General features: G+C 39.3%; 2 protein-coding genes across 9 annotated transcripts in view; both read left to right on the top strand.

The window, feature by feature from the left end:
* Positions 1 to 17,858, top strand: part of skor2 (SKI family transcriptional corepressor 2) — a 109,413-nt gene extending 91,555 nt beyond the window's left edge. For 5 of the 8 annotated variants that reach the window (XM_082538851.1, XM_082538852.1, XM_082538854.1 and 2 more), the window contains 8 exons: positions 9,359 to 11,367; positions 11,885 to 11,948; positions 12,677 to 12,754; positions 15,155 to 15,220; positions 15,366 to 15,464; positions 15,726 to 15,793; positions 16,754 to 16,817; positions 17,132 to 17,858. In XM_082538851.1, coding sequence (XP_082394977.1) covers positions 9,385 to 11,367; positions 11,885 to 11,948; positions 12,677 to 12,754; positions 15,155 to 15,220; positions 15,366 to 15,464; positions 15,726 to 15,793; positions 16,754 to 16,810 — 2,415 coding nt within the window. In that variant the 5' untranslated portion in view covers positions 9,359 to 9,384 and the 3' untranslated portion in view covers positions 16,811 to 16,817; positions 17,132 to 17,858. The other 3 variants (XM_082538858.1, XM_082538857.1, XM_082538853.1) reach the window with 3 other exon arrangements.
* A 1,529-nt stretch (positions 17,859 to 19,387) lies between these two features.
* ier3ip1 (immediate early response 3 interacting protein 1) lies at positions 19,388 to 21,857 on the top strand. The gene is made up of 3 exons (XM_082539186.1): positions 19,388 to 19,537; positions 19,861 to 19,962; positions 21,110 to 21,857. The coding sequence occupies exons 1-3, from the start codon at positions 19,447 to 19,449 to the stop codon at positions 21,163 to 21,165; spliced, it is 249 nt and encodes an 82-aa protein (XP_082395312.1). The 5' UTR covers positions 19,388 to 19,446; the 3' UTR covers positions 21,166 to 21,857.
* Positions 21,858 to 22,096: the final 239 nt, after the last annotated feature.

The raw sequence follows: 22,096 nt of genomic DNA on the forward strand, positions 1-22,096 counted from the left end.
TAAGACATACTAAATATGAGTCTAGAAACACCATAATGATTAGTCAAGAAGTCCATAAACACAAAGCAATTGATTAATGACCCAGAACCATGACAGAAATTGCTTTTAAAATTAATTTTCCTTGTGTTTTTCCATGTGGTATTTTTTTCTCATAAGGAGCTGTTTCAAGGAGGATCAAATGTTTACATTTCTTTCAAAATGACTCTTAATGTATGAAAAAGTCCAACTACACCACAATGGGATGATTTGATCTTTTACTTACAGAGATGACTAAATATTTGTGGGCAAATTCATGCTGATCGAGAACAACGCTGATCGAGGTCAATGATGGCTGTTTCCCTTTATTTTTTCTTTATTTCACTTACTCTGTTTGATTCCCTTCTTTCTTTTCTCGTCTTTTATTTATCCCCTCCATCCTCGTATCCCTCTCTATGTTGTCTGGTGATTAAGAGGTAGTTTAACCTCTAGTCCTCATTAATTATAGACGAATAGAAAAAGCCTGGGTTGTTCCACTTCCTGTCTGTAGCACTAATAGAGCCCTTAACATTCACATTAACATAGCTCTTGTTTACTCAGGGAGATGGACAGACAAGTCAGAAACATGGCTGAGTGGAAAGATGAGACACACAAATGCACCATGTCAATAGCGTAATGCATGCAAACTGCATGAACAAGCCTATGTGGGCACCTGAGTATTACACCCACATGTGTGCGATAACGCATTTAAAAATGCTCCTTACAGCAGCCTCCACTCCTCTACACTTCTGGGATACTGGATGTGACCATGAGCAGACTCCTAATTGTTATCTGTAAGTTGCAGCATATGAGCTAAAAGGAATGTGTAAACACGCCCGCCCACACACACACAAGGCAAAGATAATCATGATGTTAATCATGCCTTTTATTTTTAAATGCTCTCATATCATTTTGGAATTAAGCTCTTGTACAAGGTTAAATGAGCAATCTCAATCTAAAAAAAAAAGATCTCCCTCTCTCTGTGTCTTTCTTTCTCAAACACATGCACAAACACACACACACACACACACCTCTTGCTCTCATGCACGCACAGCAAGAAAATACTGTTTGCAGGCCTTATGGGACGACATTTGTGGTAATTCATTCAGAATCCATTTTAACACATTGTGCAGACCTAAGTGCCAATCTTCCTTTTTGGTGAGTTTCCATGATTTTATGTCCCATATAAAACGATGCAGTTTGCTCCACAATGGCCTATTTAAGTTACATTACCGCCGAATATCCCCCAGTAAAGAAAATTAAGCCGTGATACTGAGAGATCATCTTGGTTAGTTATCTTCTCCCCGCCGAGATGTGTCGCTTTGACACCCCACAGAGAGAGCTGAATGATTCTCTTGGACGAGAGATAATAGTCTTGTAGTGCGTTACTTGCCTAAGACCTCTCCTTCTCTTTCCCTCCCTCTCTCTCTCTCTGCTTCTTTTCTACCTTTTAACAAACCTAATCCAAAAGAGTTTTATAATTTGAGTTGCATAATGCTGTTATAATAATTATCTAACACATCTATGGGTTACACAAGACAAACAATATCGCAACTTTACATAGTAACCTCTAAGAATCATAAAACAAATTTGTCAGGAGTGTGAAAAAAAAACATGATAATGAAGCTGAGAGAAGTCACCGTTACTTCCTTTTGTCTTTTCTTTTTGTTTTTCCACTTTTAACTTGCACTGCTTAACATCATGAGAAAAATCCCCCAAATGCTCCAGTGTAAAAAAAATTCCACTCAGGAAGGGTGTTTCTAAATCCTGTTTCTGGATTATATTCGTAAACACACACAAACAATCTAAATGTACCATTAGTTCTACTGACTTGCTACTGCTTCAAAAGCAGCCTGCATCGCATCAATCTGAGCTATATTCAGAAGATAAAACATTTAAAGAACAATACCGCTGGTTTTACATGTTTTAGCTCGTTAACCACAAAACGTATTATGAGCACTGTGTTACTGCAGACAGCTTTCTATAGCATAAGTTTTTAATAGATTTCCCAGCTTAGAATGGTATCCACGCTTCCCATGAGGGCGAAAGACTTTTATCAAAACTGTCCCACTTCTCCAGTCCATTATGATGCGATGATAATGCAGCTTTGACCACAAAAATAAAACCAGCTAAACGGCCAATAAAATACATTTCCCATGTCAACAAGCTCTTAAAGTCATCCTTTTGGTGGAAAGTGCACGTACCATTGTGCTCTAGCTTGTGCACAAATGTGTCAAACAAACTGAGAAAACGATAACATCAAGCCTGCAAAGATGGACACACACACACCAACACACACTCACACACACACAAGCACGCACGCACACAGCCCAGCCCCTTCTGACCTTGCAGGCTCTCTGCTTGGCTTTAAAGCGCACTGTAGCGCCCAGCAGTCTGCCTGCACTGCAGAGCTAATTGGCTTCAGCTCAGTGTTCACTGTTAACGTCTCATTACTCATTCCACTTAAAATAACTTACACGAGTTTGCTTGTGTTCAGGGGTCATTAAAAGTCAAGCAAGCCTTTAATTATGGATCTGAGTCATTCAGTAAATAAAACTGTATCTTCCTACAGCTCCAAATTGTACAGTATCCTTTTTTAGTCCTTCCTAACATACCTGTTCACACAGTGAATGCTCTGAAGGACCAAACATCGGGGAAACTTGAGATGATCATGGAAAAACTGATAAGGCTGATAAGTTGATAAAATATTAAATGAAGGAACTCCAGGTGGGACTTCCACAAACGTACTTCAAAACTTAGGTCACCCTCACAGATGAGTAAAAGCTAACAAAGAGCAGCGTAACAAATTAACACCAGAAGTGGTCAACTTCTTCTCATAAAACAACCTCTTTTTAAATAAACATACATTCATATGGAGACTCAAATCAGCAACAATTATATTGTGAAAGATTATAGAGAGTATATTTGAACACAGTATGTACTTCCTTAATTAATTAAATTAACAGTGCAAGGGTTGTTTTGTTACAAGCTGTACTTGAACACAATGAGGGCCTCTGCACATATCTGAAGCAGGTAAAACATAGCATTGGATACTTACACCTGCATTTGCCTGAAATGAATCTGTAACTTGAAGGATCAGGTAATTATGCAGATTCATGTCAGGAATAATATTTCTAGGACTTAGAAAGCTACAGTATAGACACACTAAATTAAATTGTGTTTTGGGACTTTCTTTACTTAAACATTTGCACTAAATTTAACACCTTTTTGGGACTAAGTTTTATTGCTATGTCAGAGCAACGTTCACACACACAAATCTCTGCAGAGCAGGTGGGCACACAAAATGTGATCAGATGAATGAGTATAAGGTGGTGAATTTCTAAAAGGTGAAAACAAACCAGCGAGAACGTACATGCGCTTATTTACAAACGATTTAAAAGAGCGATGTGCCTTTTTGCTTGATTAAAAATTATTTTCTGTGAACATTGAGTCACGTGAATTTGGCACAATTATCATTTCTCAATAATTCACTGGCTAATGTTCCAGATCTGCGATGAAATATGGGAACCTTTAGTTGTTGGTCTGTTCTGCTAATTGGTACAAGCGCCTCGGGCAAGCTCACATCTAACAAACTGAGGACAGCATCACTCACAGGGCTGAGTCTTGATACGGGAGCAGTTTAAAAATAGAACCATGACAAATAAAATCTAAATTAGAACAGATGGCACCTGGAGTTGATGATTTACACCCACATATGAGAGCACTTGAAACATTAAGATTCCCACAGAAAAGAGAAAAAAAATCGTGTAATACGTAAAAAGAAAAACTGTTTTTGGCCCACGGCTTTAAATAGGCGTTAAGATTCAGTGTAATAATGTAATCTAATAGGCTGTGACAGGGCAGCACTAATGCTGTAAATAGACCAGCACTGTTTCGGTATTCTTTCATTCTAGTCATTTATTTAAACTGGCAAAAATATAAAAAAGTTAAAAAAGTTAAACAAATTAAAAATATATATATATAGAAAAAAAGATAATGTAATATTAAACTTAATTACTTTTTCGTATTTTTTTAACATGTGTGTTAATTGTAATGCACTTTAAATCTTCACTGCAGAACTCAGTCGAAGGATTCAGTAGAAGACGCGAGGACGAGTGTGCGCCATATTGTAGCCTACATCTGCCTCTAAATCCGCAATAAATTAATATAAGCTCTGGTGAGTTGTTAGAGAACCAACGTGAATATATTTTGTGGTTAAATATCAGTTTTGTTTTAGATGCTGTCTCGTTTAAAAACATAAATAAATACAATATTCGAACAGCTTGAAGTAGGATGATTTGAATGGCAGTTTAAAAATGTATAAAATACATTTTGTTCTTGTTCTGTAAGTTGCATGTGTGCAACTGTTTCAAGAGAATGAGGGTTACTAATAAAATAATGAAAATCAAATCGATGCTGTGGGGTACTTCAGTCTTGATCCAGTGCCTTTTGAAAAAAGGAGGTGATGCATCTGAGTATGGTAATCACTCTCCCGGGGCATGTTTCACTTATTGACAGATTTGATGTTAAATGTCTCAAGATCACTTAGTGTTGTAGCTCTTAATTTATTATGTTTTTGGACGTGCAGCACTCGCTCTCCTTTTTTTTCATCCAGCTTTGACCCTCCGAGGTCACACAAGCATTTTTTTTTCCTTTAACCGCAAGATTAATTTCTCAGTAGGGCGACCGACTAATGCATTACGAAAAAAAGTGAAATGTATTCCAACGGGACTAATAGCTCTATTGTATTCCAATACGTCTTTTCCTGCTTCACATGGTTTAGTCATGCTCGGATTTTGATAACATGTCAGAGACATCTCTGTCCTGGAGAAGGAAAGTTAACCCAACAAACGAGTAGCCATTCATTTACTTCATTGCTGTTTATCTGCGCATTATTAGTGAGACCAATATAAAACAAATACATCCAGACATAAAAGTTGTTTCATATTCTACATTATTTCACATTCTGCAGCAAATTGCCACATATTTATTTTAAATATCTGGTAACCACGTGGTAAACATAGATAATATAATCATATCTAAATTTTTATTATTTTTAAATAGGCCACTTCTGGGTAGGGTGTTATGTAAGTGTTTGCCAAAACACATTTTTGAAGCAAGATTGGGTATCAGCTCTTGAAGGTAGGCCTACTTTACCTGGTTTTTACACTCTTTTATTCCCCTCGCCCTCTATTGTGACGTCACCAAGCACCATAACTGCGGCCCGTGCGTGACTCCGCTCTTTGCCCCCCTTTCCTACCAGCCCCAACCCACCTCTTGTCCCATTGCAGAGTGTTCCCGTGGCGTCCGTCCGCGAGACAAAAGCACGCGCAGTGACATCCTAAATTGGTTTGAAAAGGAGCAGATGGGGCTCTCGCTCTCCTCTGTGTCGCACACACACACACAGGCGCGCACAGATTTAAAGCAGAGCCTAAAAGCGATTCTGTCATGTTTATCAAGATGCTATTGAGAAAAGATTGGGCGAGAATAAATTACAGGCAATCTCAGTATCCGGCAGCCTTTTAACCAGACTGACAGTTACTCAGACAGATGAATGCGTAATTTGAAATTCGCAAGGAAGAAGTTGGATTAAAAGCGGGCTTTCCAAAACTTTCAGTGTTGATGACTTTTATGAATTATCTGATGGTGTGCAAGGAAATTAATGGGTGACATGAAAGTAAAAATCTAGGGACTGGATGTCTCTCGACTATGTTAAGATATGTCGAACGTTACAACATTTTATGTGTAATTTAGACAAAATAAAATATTAGTCCGCACTGCAGCTTTTATTTATTCAGGCAATTCGGAGCAAATAAAGATCCCTGCGTGTTTTGCCCCCGTGGTAATTGTTTATTTCACCTTCCGACAACTAAGATAATAATAAAAGTGGGGATAAAATTTATTCCAACCTTCGTGTCTTTTCAAAAACATTCTGCTAAAAAGTTCCTTAGAAGTTGAGATACCTCAGTTATAATTTTCAGTTCAGAGACAAACACACCTGTGTTGATGTTTAACGTGTGTGCAGTTTTCTTTCTGAGACTGGTCTCTTTCTTATTCCCTACATAAAGTTTCCATCCTGCCCCACGACGAGCCACAGAAGAATCTGTCCTGAGAGCAACTTTGTTATCAACGTGTCTTAATTAACAAGGACGATCATTATTTGGAACTAGGACTTCCCCATGAGTGCACTCGCATGAAGAGTTAAACGAGATCATTTTGCGGATAACTTCAGATAAATGTGAGGCCGCTAGTATCTGGGTTATGGACTTCATATTTAGGTCTTCGCTTCACATGTGTAATTTGCCTGCATATTTTTAGTGGAAGGAGTAATTCAGCAGTTGCAAAAACACCTGCTTCGGAGCTTGGAGTAAGGGTTTGGTAACAAATGCTCTGAACCCCTCCCGCGGGAACACTTATCCGATCCCTCTGCTGAAATTTTTTAAGGGCCTTTATCAGGTGAATTGCACCTTTTATAGCATCGTGTGTTAGCTGGGTGCATCGCTGAGCCTCGGTTACAACATATGATATAGTTTGCAGTGTGCTTCCTGCTGCCGTTTAAAAGTCCTGGAAACGACCTGCACATGTTTAGACAGTCATATTTCCAAAAGCCTGCTCAGCGTTGAATGTGGGTATCAGCTGCCCTGATAGATATTATTCTGATCCTCAGACTGTCTGCCGGCCTGTCTGTCTGCTGTCTCAGCTTTTATTTTTCCTTTCTTCGGCCCCCACGGCCAAGCTAGTGTTTTACTCCACACCATGTCTGTGTTTAAAAGCCATATTTCCAATTCAAGTCTCTTCGTCGGACCGTGTGTGCTGCCAGCAGTCTCTTTTAACATCAGTTTGGTGGTAATTAATTTGCAACTCGGGGTGTGCGTCCCGCGGACCAACAGCAGACAACCATCTGATGGCAACAGCTTGTAGCGTAGCTATGGTTGGTTCTGTGTGAAAATAACCACTTAAGCTGAAATTAATATTCATTAGGCCGATGATATGGTAAGTAAAATAGCTAAAATTGCGCCCCTCCTATATCCTGGGTTTGTCTTTTTTTAGTGTAGGTGGCTGTTTAAAGTTTGAAGGCGCGCGCTCTGGACTCATTCCGGTGTCGTGCGTATGTTACCCTGGACCTCTGTGGCGTTAATTTGAGTTTTCCAGCGTTTCGCTGACAGTTAGGGAGACGTCATTTTAGCTGTTCACTTGGACAGAGCGGCGCAGTGAGGGAAGGCGGGAGGTGGGAGGTTTGTGTGCGCGCGTGAAGGTGTGCGGGTGTCTGTCCCGGATGGTGGGCTGAGCTCGCGCCACACTCCAATCAAACTCGAGGCAGGTGTGCTGCCGGGTGAGAGAGAGAGCGCGTGAGGGAGAGAGAGAGAGGGAGAGAGAGGAGGGGGGATTAGGACTGCGCGAGGTGTCTCAGAAAAGGGAATAAAGCCGGCGCGAGCGCCGCAGTTTACTCACATCATGAGCAGGCTCTCTCTACAGTTAAAAAGTAAATAAATAAAAAATAGCTTCCACGTGTTTCCCGGATACAAGGTTTCTCGTTTGTTTGTTTTTTACGTGATAAAATGAGTCTTTTAACGCTGCGCAGGATAAATCGATTTCTCTCGTGACCGGGATATTTTTGACGCGTTTTGGGATTTTCCCCAGAAGCCGAAGGTAAGGACTGCTGATCATTCCCGAGCTTACTCTGGTTAAAGTGTTGTAAAAGTGTAGACTGTTATCGATTTGTGTTACATGAACAGTGGGGACAGAAAATGCGATGCATGTATAACTCACAGTCCTCTATTTCCTTGGAATACATTGTTATTATTATTGCTTTTGTTGTTGTTGTTATTATTATTGTTATTATTTTGTTGTTGTTGTTATTGTTTTAATTTTGTTCTACCGAAGTTGAACGTGAAACCCACTTGTGAAAACTTTAATGGAAGCATGTGTGTTTTCTGCGAAAAAAAAAGAAAAACAAACAGCATAAAAAAAGAAAAGAAATATGTAAAGAAAAAATTTAATATAGTAAAAATTAAAGACGGGCTGAATTCTTGAGTTAAAGTTCTGGTATGCGGAGTCCTGCGTGTCGTCTTTATGCTGTACCTATGAGTAGTTAAATCAAACAGAAGAAGAAGAAAAACACCGCAGTTGTTTTACATTCTTAGACCCAGTGTCCTTTTTCTGTAATACGCAATGTAATTATTACATTTCTTAGAATGTATAAATGTATTGTAATTTCTTAGCAACGATCTCTTTAATTTAAAATTTTGTGAAATGTTTGTAAAATATTATACCGGTTTTTAAAATATATCACAACTGTGTGTGAATGCAGAACCAACATAAGATGCGCTGTAAGGGATTTATGGAAATTTCTGGCATGCAAATTTGCTGTTTCTAAAAAAAGTGAAAACAATATATTCATAATACATTTACAAAAAATAACTTTTATTCTCAAGAAGCTCATATAAATCTCTTATTTACACTATTCGTTATATTCAGTAATTATCATTATCATACTTAAAATATATGCAAAAATATAAGGTATATTAAAATAAGCACAATAAATAAACACAATAAAAAGTATATGAAGTAACGCACGAATGGGACATCTGAAGTGCCACAGTTCTATTAAAGGCAATAAGATTGGCATCATTTAAGCAAAGCCTTGTGAATGGTACAGAAATAATAATAATAACTATATGCAACCTTATTAAAATACCGTATGTGCCATTGGTGGTATTTGCATTATTTTATTTTTAATTTTTTTTAATGATTCTTTTTTTTAAAGTACACTTCACAGCAGTGCTTATGAAAGAGTGTTTCCTCATCCTCCTGAATCATTTTTCCCATTTGATAATTCAAAAATTCGCAGGAGCCACATCAAGATATACCTCCTGAGCATTTAAAAAATATATTTGCTGTCATCAAAACAAGTAACAGCAATAATATTCCATCTGCACAATTCAGCTTCGATTTCTGTGCCCCTTATGAAATTGCAAGAATAGTCAGAAATTAAAATACATTAAAAATATTAAAATAAGCATTTAGCTGTGATGTCAAAATATTTCTAAATTAATTGTTAACTTTCTTAAAAAACAGATTTTGAAAGGGTAATCAGATACATTTAATTAAAATGTTACATTTCACTGGATTTTTTTATTTATTCTCTTTGCTCTCCCTTATCCACTTCTCTGTTATTTATTATTTTGAGGAATATTTATTTGGTCGAAGTGCATATTAGGTAATAAGAAACTCATTTCATATTGCCGATAATACAGGTAGAGAAGCGCTCGTAAACTGTTTTAAAAGGTTATTTATGAATTAATAAATGTTGAACTTTCTTTCTTTCTTTCTTTCTTTCCAGGTTTTTTTTTTACTTTTTATCCGAGCATGGACAAGACTCATCTTTCAAGCCCTACTGATATCATAATGACAAGCTCAACAGGCCCCTACCAACAGGAACCCCTGACTCCACCCAGGCCCACCCATCACCACTCTTCATCCTCTTCCTTATCGTCACCCTCTCCTTCTTCTTCCTCCTCACCACTCAAACCCAACCAGGTTGGCCAGGTCTTCCTTTATGGCGTTCCCATTGTATCACTGGTCATAGATAATACAGAGAGACTTTGCTTGGCGCAGATTTCCAACACACTCCTCAAGAATTACAGTTATAATGAGATTCACAATCGTCGGGTGGCACTGGGCATCACCTGTGTTCAGTGCACGCCGGTTCAGCTGGAGATACTCCGAAGGGCCGGCGCCATGCCCATCTCGTCACGACGCTGTGGCATGATCACCAAGCGTGAAGCTGAGCGTCTGTGCAAGTCCTTTCTCGGAGAGAACTCGCCACCGAAACTCCCCGACAACTTTGCTTTCGATGTAACACATGAGTGCGCCTGGGGTTGCCGTGGTAACTTCATTCCTGCACGCTACAATAGTTCAAGGGCCAAATGCATCAAGTGTTCCTTCTGCAACATGTACTTCTCCCCAAATAAGTTTATTTTCCATTCCCACCGCTCAACACCAGAAACCAAATATACCCAGCCTGATGCTGCCAACTTTAATTCCTGGCGACGACACCTCAAACTAACCGACAAACATCCACCAGAGGAGTTAATTTATGCGTGGGAAGATGTCAAAGCTATGTTCAATGGAGGCAGCCGAAAGAGAGCCTTGCCCTCGTCTTCCCATTGTTCTGCTATGGGTCCCATGAAGAGTCTGTCAGGTTCAGTGGTGCCTCACGTAATGGGACCTGAGCTGGGTGCTCAGAAAAGAACCCGCTTTGAAGATGAGGATGATCTGGATGGAGGGAGTCTTTCTCCTCGTAAGACACCACGTAGTTACCCTGTCATTCCTGTCCCAAGCAAAGGTTTCGGCATGCTGCAGAAGTTCCCTCCTACATCACTCTTCCCCTCCCCTTATCCCTTTCCAGCATTTGGCCTCTGCCAGCAGAAAAAAGAGGACAGTGATGTGCCAGCTGGACAGAAAGGGGCAGGGTTGTCTGGTCTTTTATGGCCCGGTCGAAAAGACTCTTTTTATCCTCCTTTCTGCATGTTTTGGCCACCAAGAGCAGCAGGAGGAATCCCTGTCCCCACTTACATCCATCCTCAGCCCAGCACCCTCTCCTCCCTGACAGACAACCCCTCACTGAGGCAGGCCTTCCTGGATCTCTCAGACCCCAGTGAATCTGGAGCTGTGAGTGGAAATGGAAGTGGGATCAATGCAACTATGACTCCCAGTGGCGGGTCCACCACACCCAAATCTGGGCTGTTTGACACAGAGTGTACAACAGTTACCACCGACCCTCGCCCTGTCACCTCAGAGGGCTGGCTCAAACTACTGGAGAACCCAACTCTCCAGTCAAGGAAGTCAAGCTATGGCTCTGCGTTCCGACCTGTCATCAAAGATGCAGAAAGCATTGCCAAGCTCCACAGCAATGGCGGAGGGGTCACTGGAGCAACGGATGAAGACTTTGTAGTCACCAGATCAGACCAACACCCGCGGCTATCACCAACTAGCAGTTGCAGCTATGGAAGTGAAAGTGGAGGTGATGGGGAACCGGAGGGAGCAGAAAGCGAGGAGGAGGGGGAAGTGGATGTGGAGTCATCAAAGCAAGATGATGAAGAGGAGGGAAGCTTTACAAACAGACCACCACAGACTCAAACCAACCTGTACCTCTCTGCGCTGAGTGACAATGCTGGAGAGGATAGGGGGAAAGACAGAGGGAGTGGCGCAATGTATCCCGGTACGTCCCCTCGATCCTCCTCAGATCCGATCCAGCAGGAGTCTCCCAGCCTGCCCACCTCCCCTCCTGCCAGCTTACCTCTCTCAAGCTCCACCCCACCTCACCGGGAGGACACAGCTTACAAAAACGTAAATATCCCCACAGGCCACTTTAGCTAATTATTATTTAAATGGTGCCGCAGTCAGGCAGTGGTGTGATCTGCATAAGCAGATTGATAGGCTGGTTTCTCCCCGTAGACATGAAAACAGTCACCTCACTCTGATACTAGCTAATAGGCCCAGGTGTGGCTTGTTTAATGGCCACGTTGTGTTCGTTCTCCCTCTGTCACCCCAGCTTGTTAGGGCAACTCTAATCTTTAACCTGTCGACTCCCATGTTAACCAGACCTCCAAGAGGAGGAGGAAGTAGAGGTTCAATTTTGACGATGGTTTTCTTTGGGGGGGTTAAACTATCATCTAGCAACACACTGCAGATTTATCTCAGTATTCATTTTGAGGAATAAAAGCATAGTCTCCAGTATATTGCAGATTAAATTATTAGTAGTATTAGTATTATCAGAATCAGACTGCCCTGCCTCAGTGCATGTTCCAGTTTTTTAAATTTATTGTCTTAAATTAAATATTTATCAACTATATTTGATTTCCAGGTTCACAAAAACAGAGACGAAGGACTTCCTGCATATGCAACCAAAGACAATTCCAGCATTTCCGGTAAGCGCAAACGTTTTAATCTTTTGGAACAGTTTTTCATTTTAAAGTCTCCACAACACAGAACGCGGCATTGCAGAAATCTAATTAAATGCATTCGTTTTGAAACTGAAAAATAGTTGTTGACACAAAAGTTAAAAAGCACATTAAGCATCATCCTTTTTTTCTCCATCAAATTTGCAACAGCAAATAATCTTTCATATATAATCTCCAGAAATCACTATATTGGTTGCATGGTTTGTTGGACGCTACATCTTCCACCCTGCAGTTGTTTTACGATGTCTCAGTTTCATCAAATGTTTTTTACACTGTTTCATCAAATAGCATTACACAATCTATTTCAGCAAACTGTTACTATTTGCTTCATCAGATGTCCGAGTCTGTTGTATTATAGCATCTTTGTTTCATTTATTGTCTGAGTGAGTGGTTTTATAGTGTCCCTGTGTTCCTGTGAGGCTCATATTCCTGTGACGTTTCATTTGCTCCTCTCATCTCCCACTCTGACCCTTTTCCCGGAGAAAATGTCTTCCCCGTGTTTTCTCGCAGTGCGTTGACAAACACACATGCGTACGCTCGACCATAGCTCCCAAATGCATACACACAAAGGAGACGCACACATCATGCGTACACTTAGTTATCTCCATGTGTCCGGATAACCAGCTCAGCCAATGGCCCTTACTGAATCTCTCTTCCTGTCTGTCTTCCTGTCTTTCGCTCTCATCTTTTCTCAGATGAAACAAAAGAACAGAATAGTTTCTTTGTACCAGAGACTGAGACGTCGGCCCCGGACTACTGGAGGGAGAACTCAGGTATAAAAACTCACGTTTTTGTATTTATTCTTTTTTTATAAGTGGTTGCAAAACAGCTACATTCAGATAGAACACAGAAAATAAACTAAAGGCAAAAGTTGAAACTGGCAAATCAGGCACTGAAAGTATAATTATTGGGATGGAATGGATACCGTCTGCTTATATTTGGTGTTTGATGACACTGATTATTATTTATATTAGAAAGTAAACCTACTTGTGATTAAAATGCTGATTAAAAACTGACACTTTATGACTTTATTTGCAAAACGACACTGATTTCTTACACAAATGACATTCAGAACAGTTCAGTCAGTGAGGGAAAGCCTTTGACTCTTAAGCTTTATCCATCTCCATCTCCATGTCCTCTCAGATGGCAAGTTAAGGGATTCATATAAATACACACAGAGATGAAACAGCAGTGCAAAGCTGCCTCTTTCGCCGCTCTGCCACGGCTCCTCTCTTTAGTGGCGTTGTCGCTAGGGCTGTTACTCTTAGGGGGGCCGTTATAGTTCAACAAGAAAACATCAGCTCAGAGATAAGCAGCCGCGCTGGCAATCTCCATCCCAGACCCATATCGCCCCCGACATAATTGCCTTTTTTCCCCTTTCTCAGCGCAAAAAAACCTTTCCCGTTTGAAAAAGATCACAGCTTATTACCTTTTTATATCTGTCAGGAAGACATTAAAAGTGCTTTATGACATCTGTGCCAACATTTATATCTACCCCCCATTCCCTCAACCCCTACACGCACACACATCGTAATGATCCCTGTGCATAATGTATAATGTATTTCGAAAAATTACACGAAACAAATTAAATGAGACCACCTTTCCCCTGATTGCCAAACGTCTCCCTGGGCGGTGGGAAGCTCTACGTGATTAGAAGGCCTGATTCCTCCGAGTCCCTCCACCCCCCTCCACTGTCTTTAAACTCTCCCTCTGTTTCTAGGGAGAAAAAATAATCTAATTTTCCATTTATGTAATGCAAACCGCCTTGGCTTTGACTATTCACGGTTAATTGACTGTCAAACGAGGTTGTTATCCTCGGGCACTGTCTGCAAATTTGCTTGTCAAATGAGACAGAGAGAGGAGAGGAAAGGAGAGAGGAGAGGAGGAGAGAGGAGAGCTCTCTCTGTTCTAAATGAGAGAGAGAGAAGCATAGGGAGGCTTAAGGAGCCAGGACATGAAATGACTGGAGGAGGATACACATATCGAGGGTGCTCACTTGCTTCATTAAGGCGTTCAATGCCTCATTGTCACAATTCAGACATTAGCTCAAACACACACATGCATGCTTACCATGGCAGACACTGGAAATCTGAAGGAAAAACACAGCATGTAATGGAGATATTTGTTCTGAGGATGGCAGACTTTTAAAGCAACAAGTAGATTTATCCTCCAGGAGTTAAAAAAAAGACAAAACAGACAGAACATATATTTTATAAAACATTCGCACTATTAACTGTGAGGATGTTTTTTTTAACCATATTTATGGCTTTTAAATCCTGCTTTAGTTTGCAGGAACTACTTGTATTGGTCAAAAAATCTTAACTTTTGTAGTAAAATCAAAACTTTCCACATCTCCGCCCTTCTTCAGCTTTAACAGCCACCAGATGATTGACTCAAATCTCTCTGACTAGATTGGACGAAGCATGATATTACAATAAGAGGCGAGAACAGTAAAGCTCGTCATAGTCTCCGGTCATCATAAGTAGTTTCCATGAACTTGTACTGACACCTAGAGGCCAGAACATGAATTGCAATGCTTCACTTACAGCTGAAGAGAGGAGGAAACTAAATTAGTCCATGACAAAATAAAAACCAAGTAGTTCTGTCCAAATAATGGAGACTGCAGTTAAGTTGTTTTTGCAATACTTCACTTTACACTTACACTTAACTTTGGCTTTCTGCACACAAAGTCAGCTGACTTCTTTTAGTTTCTGAAGGGTTATCACTCTCTTTTTGATCAGTCTTTTTTGATCAGCAAATTTTATTGTATTTTTCTATTTTTTCTTTGTTATTCATACTAATTTATTAAATGTTTATGGACATTGTTTCTCCTAATTTTTCCTCACACTTTTGCCATCCAGTCTGTTGTTTTTCTTGTTGAGTCTCACCGTGCACATTCTGTTCTCATCCTTATCCTGATCTAACAAACAGACATAACCTCCTTTAGGCGATCAAATGATGCCTGATGCTTTCACTTAACTTCACTTACATTTGTAGCTTTTCTGGTTGCTTTTGAATAACTGATTTCAAGATCATTTATAGTTTATGAGCATGGCCTTAAATTCATTATTTTTATTTGTTTGTTTTGTACTCATTTCCTGTTCGTGGATCAAATCCCAGTTTAGTTAACAATTAATTTCAAAGTTTGAAATTAAGTCTCTTCATGTTTTCAGGCGATCAAAGCCAGGGTGCTGCTTCTCCTGTGCAGCTGAAAAAGGATGTTGAGAGCATGGAGAAAGGTAAGGGCTGTTTGAGCAGATCTCAGCTGCACTGACCATAGAAAACTAGTAATCTATACTAGATGGACATTTGTGAGATTGTGAGAGAATATTTTAATGCAACCACTCTCATATTTTCCTTCTGCTTTCTTCTGTCCTTCTGTAGAAGAGCTCCAGAAGGTTCTGCTGGAACAGATCGACTTCAGGAGGAGACTGGAGCAAGAGTTTCACGCTTTGAAGGGCACCTCACCATTTCCTGTCTTCCGTAAGTCAGTTTTTTTCCCCCTTACCCTGATTTCCTTTTAGTTTCCATACTCTGAAGGGCAACTTCTCCTTTTCTGTCTTTCTTACAGTCTCTTACACCTTTACCTTTATCCCCATTTTTACCTTTCAGTTTTTTATTTTCGCCGATTTTTTTTTGCTCAACCCTTTTCTGTCATCGGCTATCTTTATCACTCCAATTTTCCAAAATGACAATACACGCGCCACCTAATCAAGGTTTGTTTTTATTGTACGCTAATTTCAGACAATTTTCAAGATCAGATGAAACGAGAGCTCGCCTACAGAGAGGAGATGGTCCAACAGTTACAGATGGTAAGACTACTAATGTTAGTGCTTAACACTGATGGAAATATGCTTTTAAATGACAAATTAAACACCCTTTTTTAGATACACAAATTAAAAGAAAATCTTCATGATTGCCTTAAAAATTGTCTGCAAGGATTTTGAGAAAAAATATAATTAAGACTAATTATGCAGTACTTACTAAAATACAGTGACATCACATCAACCGAAACAAAAAAAAATCAAAAACCGATGAGGAAATGTGCCAGTCAATTCTCTGACTACTGCTAGAGATTGTATGCATACTTGGGAAATCCTTGCCATGGGTTAAAACAAAAACAAAAATTAAAGGCTGAATAAATGAAGCCATCACTAGGACTTGACCGGACACATGCGTTTGCTTATTTGTCCATCAAATGACAGAGCCAATCATCTAGTTTGTCTTTCACGGGTGAGAAGTTCCTTTGCAGCCATCTGAGTGTTTCCGTCGACATCAATCACTGGAGCAGCTGGCAGACAGGCTGACAGACGCTGTTTGTCTTTGTTTTCTGACACATGCCACCACTGTACACGCTTGTGTGCACACAGTGGCAAGGCGTGCGCCAAAACGCACACAAGAACATGCATTCATGTAATCACAAAGGCAGGCGATTATGAATATGGGTTCAAGCTAATTTATAAGCCTGTATGTGTACACCAAATGCACATACTCACGTAAACAATTGACAAATGTGTCTAGAACCAGCAGATGGATCTGTCTGAGAGTAATGACACATTAATTTCACACAGACATGCAAATGAACTCCAAAAAATGTTTAATTTGTGTTGACAGACTTTTACTTTCACCAGCTTGGCTAGAGTTTTGGATTTTCATATTTCCACCAATGATAAAATCATAATAGTAAAGTTTACTTTAGAGAACCTTTTTCAGTGTTAAAGGTATTTCTTTAGGAAGAATGTAACGTTTTATGTCGCGTTTTTGCCTTTCAGATTCCCTACGCAAACATCATCAGAAAAGAAAAGATCAGCTCCCATCTCAACAAGTAGCAAAGAGGTGAATATTTTTCAGTAAATTTAAAATGAAGCTTAAAGAAATGTAAAAATAAATAGTTATCACATAAAAAGCTTTTGACAAGCTGCACATTATTAAGCCTCATATTTACATCATAATAGAGATAATGGCAAGACAGTGAAATATACTTAATTTTCATTTGATTGATAATAAACTGTCTTATAGCATTAACACATTTGGCATTACTGGCTACATTTTATTATAATTTTCTGGGGTGATTCTAAACAATCAGTTAAATCAGTATGGAAAAACTCTTACCCTGAATGTAAAACTAATGTAATTTCCCTTTTTTTTAGGATTAGCACACAGAAAACTGACAGAGACCATCACCGACAGAGAGGATGTGAAACTATATCATACATTATATTACTTTTCGCGGGACAGCAATTATTCTGCTGCTTCTTCGATATCACCTCTGTTAGTTGCTCTCTACACACTGCCTGCTAAGAACTCATGTGAGGCTGTGGGACATCATACTGGTAAAAGATTTCTAAAGTTTTTCCTCTTTTTCCCTGGTTCAAGTTCCCTAACTGAACTTAATTGACTGAAACCTGTGACACTGCGAGTGTGTTGGCAGTCACGTTCAAAGCATTAGCCAACCGGGACCAAAGCAACCTCGCCCTTTGAGGACCACCAGGAAGGCAGTTGTAGATGTCAGAAAACTAATTTCCAGGCATAAAAAAAAAGTAAATAAAGATTGGATGTTTTTATCTGCCCGTGGGCTCAACTGTACATTGGCCAAACTCTGGATGAAAAAGGACTAAGATAGGTTGTATTTGTATCACCAAGTGATGGCCCTGAAGAGAAACAAGCACGACAACATTTATCTATTATCAACATTTGATCCCAAAGGGACTTCATCATGTTCAACTCTAATCATTCCCTGTAAACACGAGCCACCACCACCAGTTTGTCAGTGGCTGGACACACACAACCTTGGTTTAGTATGTCAGATGAATTAAAATAAATAAATAAATAAAGCACTGATATTTACAATGGTACTACAACACGGTACCACAAAAAACGTCCACATATATATATATATATATATATATATATATAAATTTTGCAGTTTACAACTCTATTAACAGCATTTCAAAACCACCGTTTTTACCTTGTCCTTAATTAATGTCACATCTGATTATATTTAATACTTTATTTATAAAGTCAGAGTTACCTGAAATTATGTCCTGTGTCACATTAACTGCAGACTGTGTACCATATGGAACTGAGCAGCTGTAAGACACAGTGAAGGTTCATTCTCCCACAAGACGTTTTCCTGTCGTAACGTCTTATGATTATCACTAAATAAATATTGCTGCCATCAGCTGCAGAATCTGCCTCGTTGTTTTGGAAATGAAAAACTCTGTATACGTGCTTTCTCTCCAGAAAGAGCATCCGAGAGTAAAGGCCTGAAGTTTGTCAGTGTTGTATATTTATATGTAAATTATTTCACCTTATTGTATAAAATGTCATACATGTGAATACTGATCTTCACAGTCATTCTACCTATCTCTCTGTGTGTGTGTGTGTGCGTTTTGTTTTGTTTTTTTGCTTTTTTTTGTTTATTTATTTGAGTATCAACTCCTGAGACCCCAATTGTGATAATACTATTTATTATAATGTGAAATGAAAAAGAAAGAGACACAGGGGTGGTGGCGATGATGGTGATGTTTGAGCAAAATCAAAAAGAGCAAAAGTGACAACTCACTCATCTTGTTTATAAAATAAATGGACAAAGTTGTCATTTACTGAGAAAATGTTATCATTAGAAGCTGTTATTGCAGATGTATTTCAGAATGTTCTTGTAGTTTCTCTACTATTTATGTGTAAATTAAAAGTCTATATGAAAAACTGAATGTGGAGGACTAGTTCATGTTTGTGTGGAGGACTAGTTCATGTTTGTGTGGAGGACTAGTTCATGTTTGTGTGGATGGAGTCCCTTTACCCAGAACATGAAGTTCTTTCTGAAACTAAAAGCAGGCTGTTAAGAAGATCCCGGTTATTATATCTAAATGCAAACTTATGTTTTATGGGAAGTGTGGTTCAGAAGATGGAGTGGGCTGTTGACTAGTCAGAAGTAAGTGTTTTTCTATATGTCAAACTGTCCTTCAGCAAAATATTGAATGCTAAGTGCATCCATCAGAGTGTGAGTGTGGGACTGTTAAGTTAAACTTGCTTAGCCATAGAAAAAGGTGCTTGTGTAAATGTATGTGTGAATGAGTGGATCAAGTTTGCAATAAGCAAGCACTTGGGGATCTGCATGCATGCTTGTGTTGCCTCTTAAAGATGCTGTAGAAATTTAAAAAAAAAAAAAAAAAAAAAGGTAAGAGTGAAGTCAAACTGATTTATAAGACTGATTTCAAAACAACAGCCGAACAGCTAAAATGGCATAAAACAACAGGGCAGGTAAATCAAATGGAAATAGGATGGAAAAACACCAATAAAACAGTATAAGAAAAGAGTAATTGAGTGATGTGGTCACTTAATATTCATTGCGCGTGTGTGTGAATCTGGCTACGTCTGTTGCACGACGTCGGCATGCCTGTTTACGGCAGCAGCATCTCTGGGAGTGGCGGTAGAAGGAGGAGGAGAAGAAGAAGTTGCCAGCATGGCGTTTACTCTTTACTCTCTCATCCAGACCGCTATTCTGTGTACCAATGCAATCGCTGTGTTGCATGAGGAGAGATTTCTCAGCAAGAGTAAGTGTTTTTTATGTCACGTACATCATATGGTGAAATAACTGGTTAAAAGCAGCTAGCTACGCGTATACATTTAGCAGGCTGCCTCTTGGTTAATGGAGAGGCTCTTGTTTGGGATTTATAAGGAAGAATTAAGGGTTGAGCATTACAGAGAAAAAAAATGCAATGTTTTGAATAACATTAAAGCGGGTGGTCTTTTTTTTTAAACTGGAAAATAAACACGTATACATGCATCTGCTATCTCATTTACTGGTGTTTCTCATCTTTCTTCCCATCTGTCTCCTGTACTTTCTCTTCTCCTTTATTTCTCCGTGTGTCTGCAGTTGGTTGGGGTGTTGACCAGGGAGTTGGAGGTTTTGGAGATGATCCAGGAATCAAAGCCCAGATTCTCAATCTCATCCGCTCAGTCCGGACTGTCATGAGAGGTCGGTAGGCTGTATTGTTCATAAATCCTTAGCAGATCTTAAAAATAAGTAAATGTACTCTCATATTAACTGTAACTGTGAAGATACAACAGAGTAGAGGTAGTGAAGGCTTGAGGTTAAAAACCTGGGGCAGTGCACAAGAGAGGTGAAGAAGAGAGGAGAGATGGGGTGGAGATAAGTGTTAAGAGTGATTTATGGCAGGAAGAGTGAAGGGGAATGTTTAAAAGACAGCAGTGAGACCTGCTGTTTTATATGGTTTGGAAACAGAGGTGGCACAGTTTAAGCTGAGATTTTCATTGGGAGTGACCAGAGTAGCCAGGATTTATGAGTTTCATGTAGTGAAAGAGGACATTCAGAGGGTTGGTGTGTCAGAGGAGGATGTCACGGATAGGGTGCATGACTTACTTTGGACAGACACAAGACCAAAGTGGAGATTTGGGGTTGTTTTGGTCACAGCCAAAATTGGGTCAATCAGGATGACAATGATCCCAATCCCAGCAGCAAATCTACTACAGAATGGCTGAAAAAGGATAAGAATTCAAATGCTTCAGTGGCCCAGTCGAAGTCCAAAACTCAACTCCAATGAAATGCTGTGGCAGGACCTTAAGAGAACTGTGTGCACATGAATGACCACAAATATCAATGAACTGAAGCAACCCTGAAAAGAAGAGTGGGCCGATCCACAATCACGTTAGAGACTGATGAAAGGTGATTTTACAAGTTAGTGAATCGGATGCAATTAGTTTTTGACACACTGCTTCTGCATTTTGGCTTAGCTTTCATTAAATAACTAATGACACACTGTAATATGTCATATGTAATTATTCATTTGCAGTTGCATTTGCCTATTTTTAAGATCTGCTAAGGATTTTTGTTTAATACACAAAATCTTAAAAATGAAAGAGGGTGGACTTTAAGTTTATCATGACTGTCAACAAACTTTTTTTTTTCTGATGTTAACAAAATCAAATAACTTTTTCCTAAATAACCCAGTATTAAGTGAGCTAAATTGCTGGTGTGCTCTTCAATTTTTAATTCACTCTGCAACAGATGTATTTGAGTCAAGAATTAGCAGCTGTAATATTTCTGAGGTTGCTGATGGAATCAGTTTGATTACTTTGTGTTTTGTACTCTTTTGTTTTTACAGTGCCTTTGATAATAGTGAATTCTGCCTGCATCGTCCTGTTGCTGCTGTTTGGTTGATCTTCGCCTACCAAACTTAGGTGGAGGACCACAAACATGCCAATGAAAAGCCACTCGCACAAAATCCTGAACTCTTTGCCATTTAGAGACTTCTGCCACTGTCAGTTATTGGGAGGGCGGAAATGTTTTTCAACTGGCCGGCGCTGAAATAGAAGATCAACTGCAGATTTTTAAATGCAAAGAGAAGAAGAACTGAAAATTAGCTGGTGCAGACTTCCTGTTGTGTTTCATCACCACTAAAAGGACAAAATTGATGTAATTTTGTCGAGGTCATGACCACACAGGATGATGGTTTCATCTTGATCCCCGATATCATATCATTTGCAAATGTTTTTTTTTTAAATCGGTATTTAAATAACCTGTTAGTACAGACAGATTTGTTGACACTTCATACTGTAAAAGGGGCCTGCAAAGTTTTTTTGTTTTTTTTTTTCAAACATTTATGGGGCAACTAACAGCAGGTTCAAAAAGGAACACAATTCACAAATCTCTTCATATATATGTGTTGAATTGATTTGTAATTGGCCCATCTCTGAGAACTGAAAAGGCTAAATGGTATAGATGTAAATTTTAAGCAATGCTGCCAAACGCAGCTCCGACCAATGTATTTTGAACTGTTTACACTTCAGTGCCACAAAAATTGAGATACTGTCTTGAAATAAATGTATCACTCAGTGTTGTGGAATTCCTTATGTTATGTTGCTTTCTGTGTGTGACAGCAGACAAACTTAAACAAATGACATTTCGATAAAACTTCCAGCCGTTTTGTTGATGAATGAAATATTAGATGTGTAGCAAGTAACGAAAATAAATGTTGCCTGTCCACTCTGTCAGGTTGGTGCCGATTTACATTGGTGACCAATGTGAAACTGAATTTAAAAATACGGTAGTGTATGTTACCTGGTGGCTTTACACATTCACATACAGTACT

The sequence above is a fragment of the Aulonocara stuartgranti genome, assembly GCF_965226115.1.
Source record: "Aulonocara stuartgranti genome assembly, chromosome: 7".
Taxonomy (NCBI): domain Eukaryota; kingdom Metazoa; phylum Chordata; class Actinopteri; order Cichliformes; family Cichlidae; genus Aulonocara; species Aulonocara stuartgranti.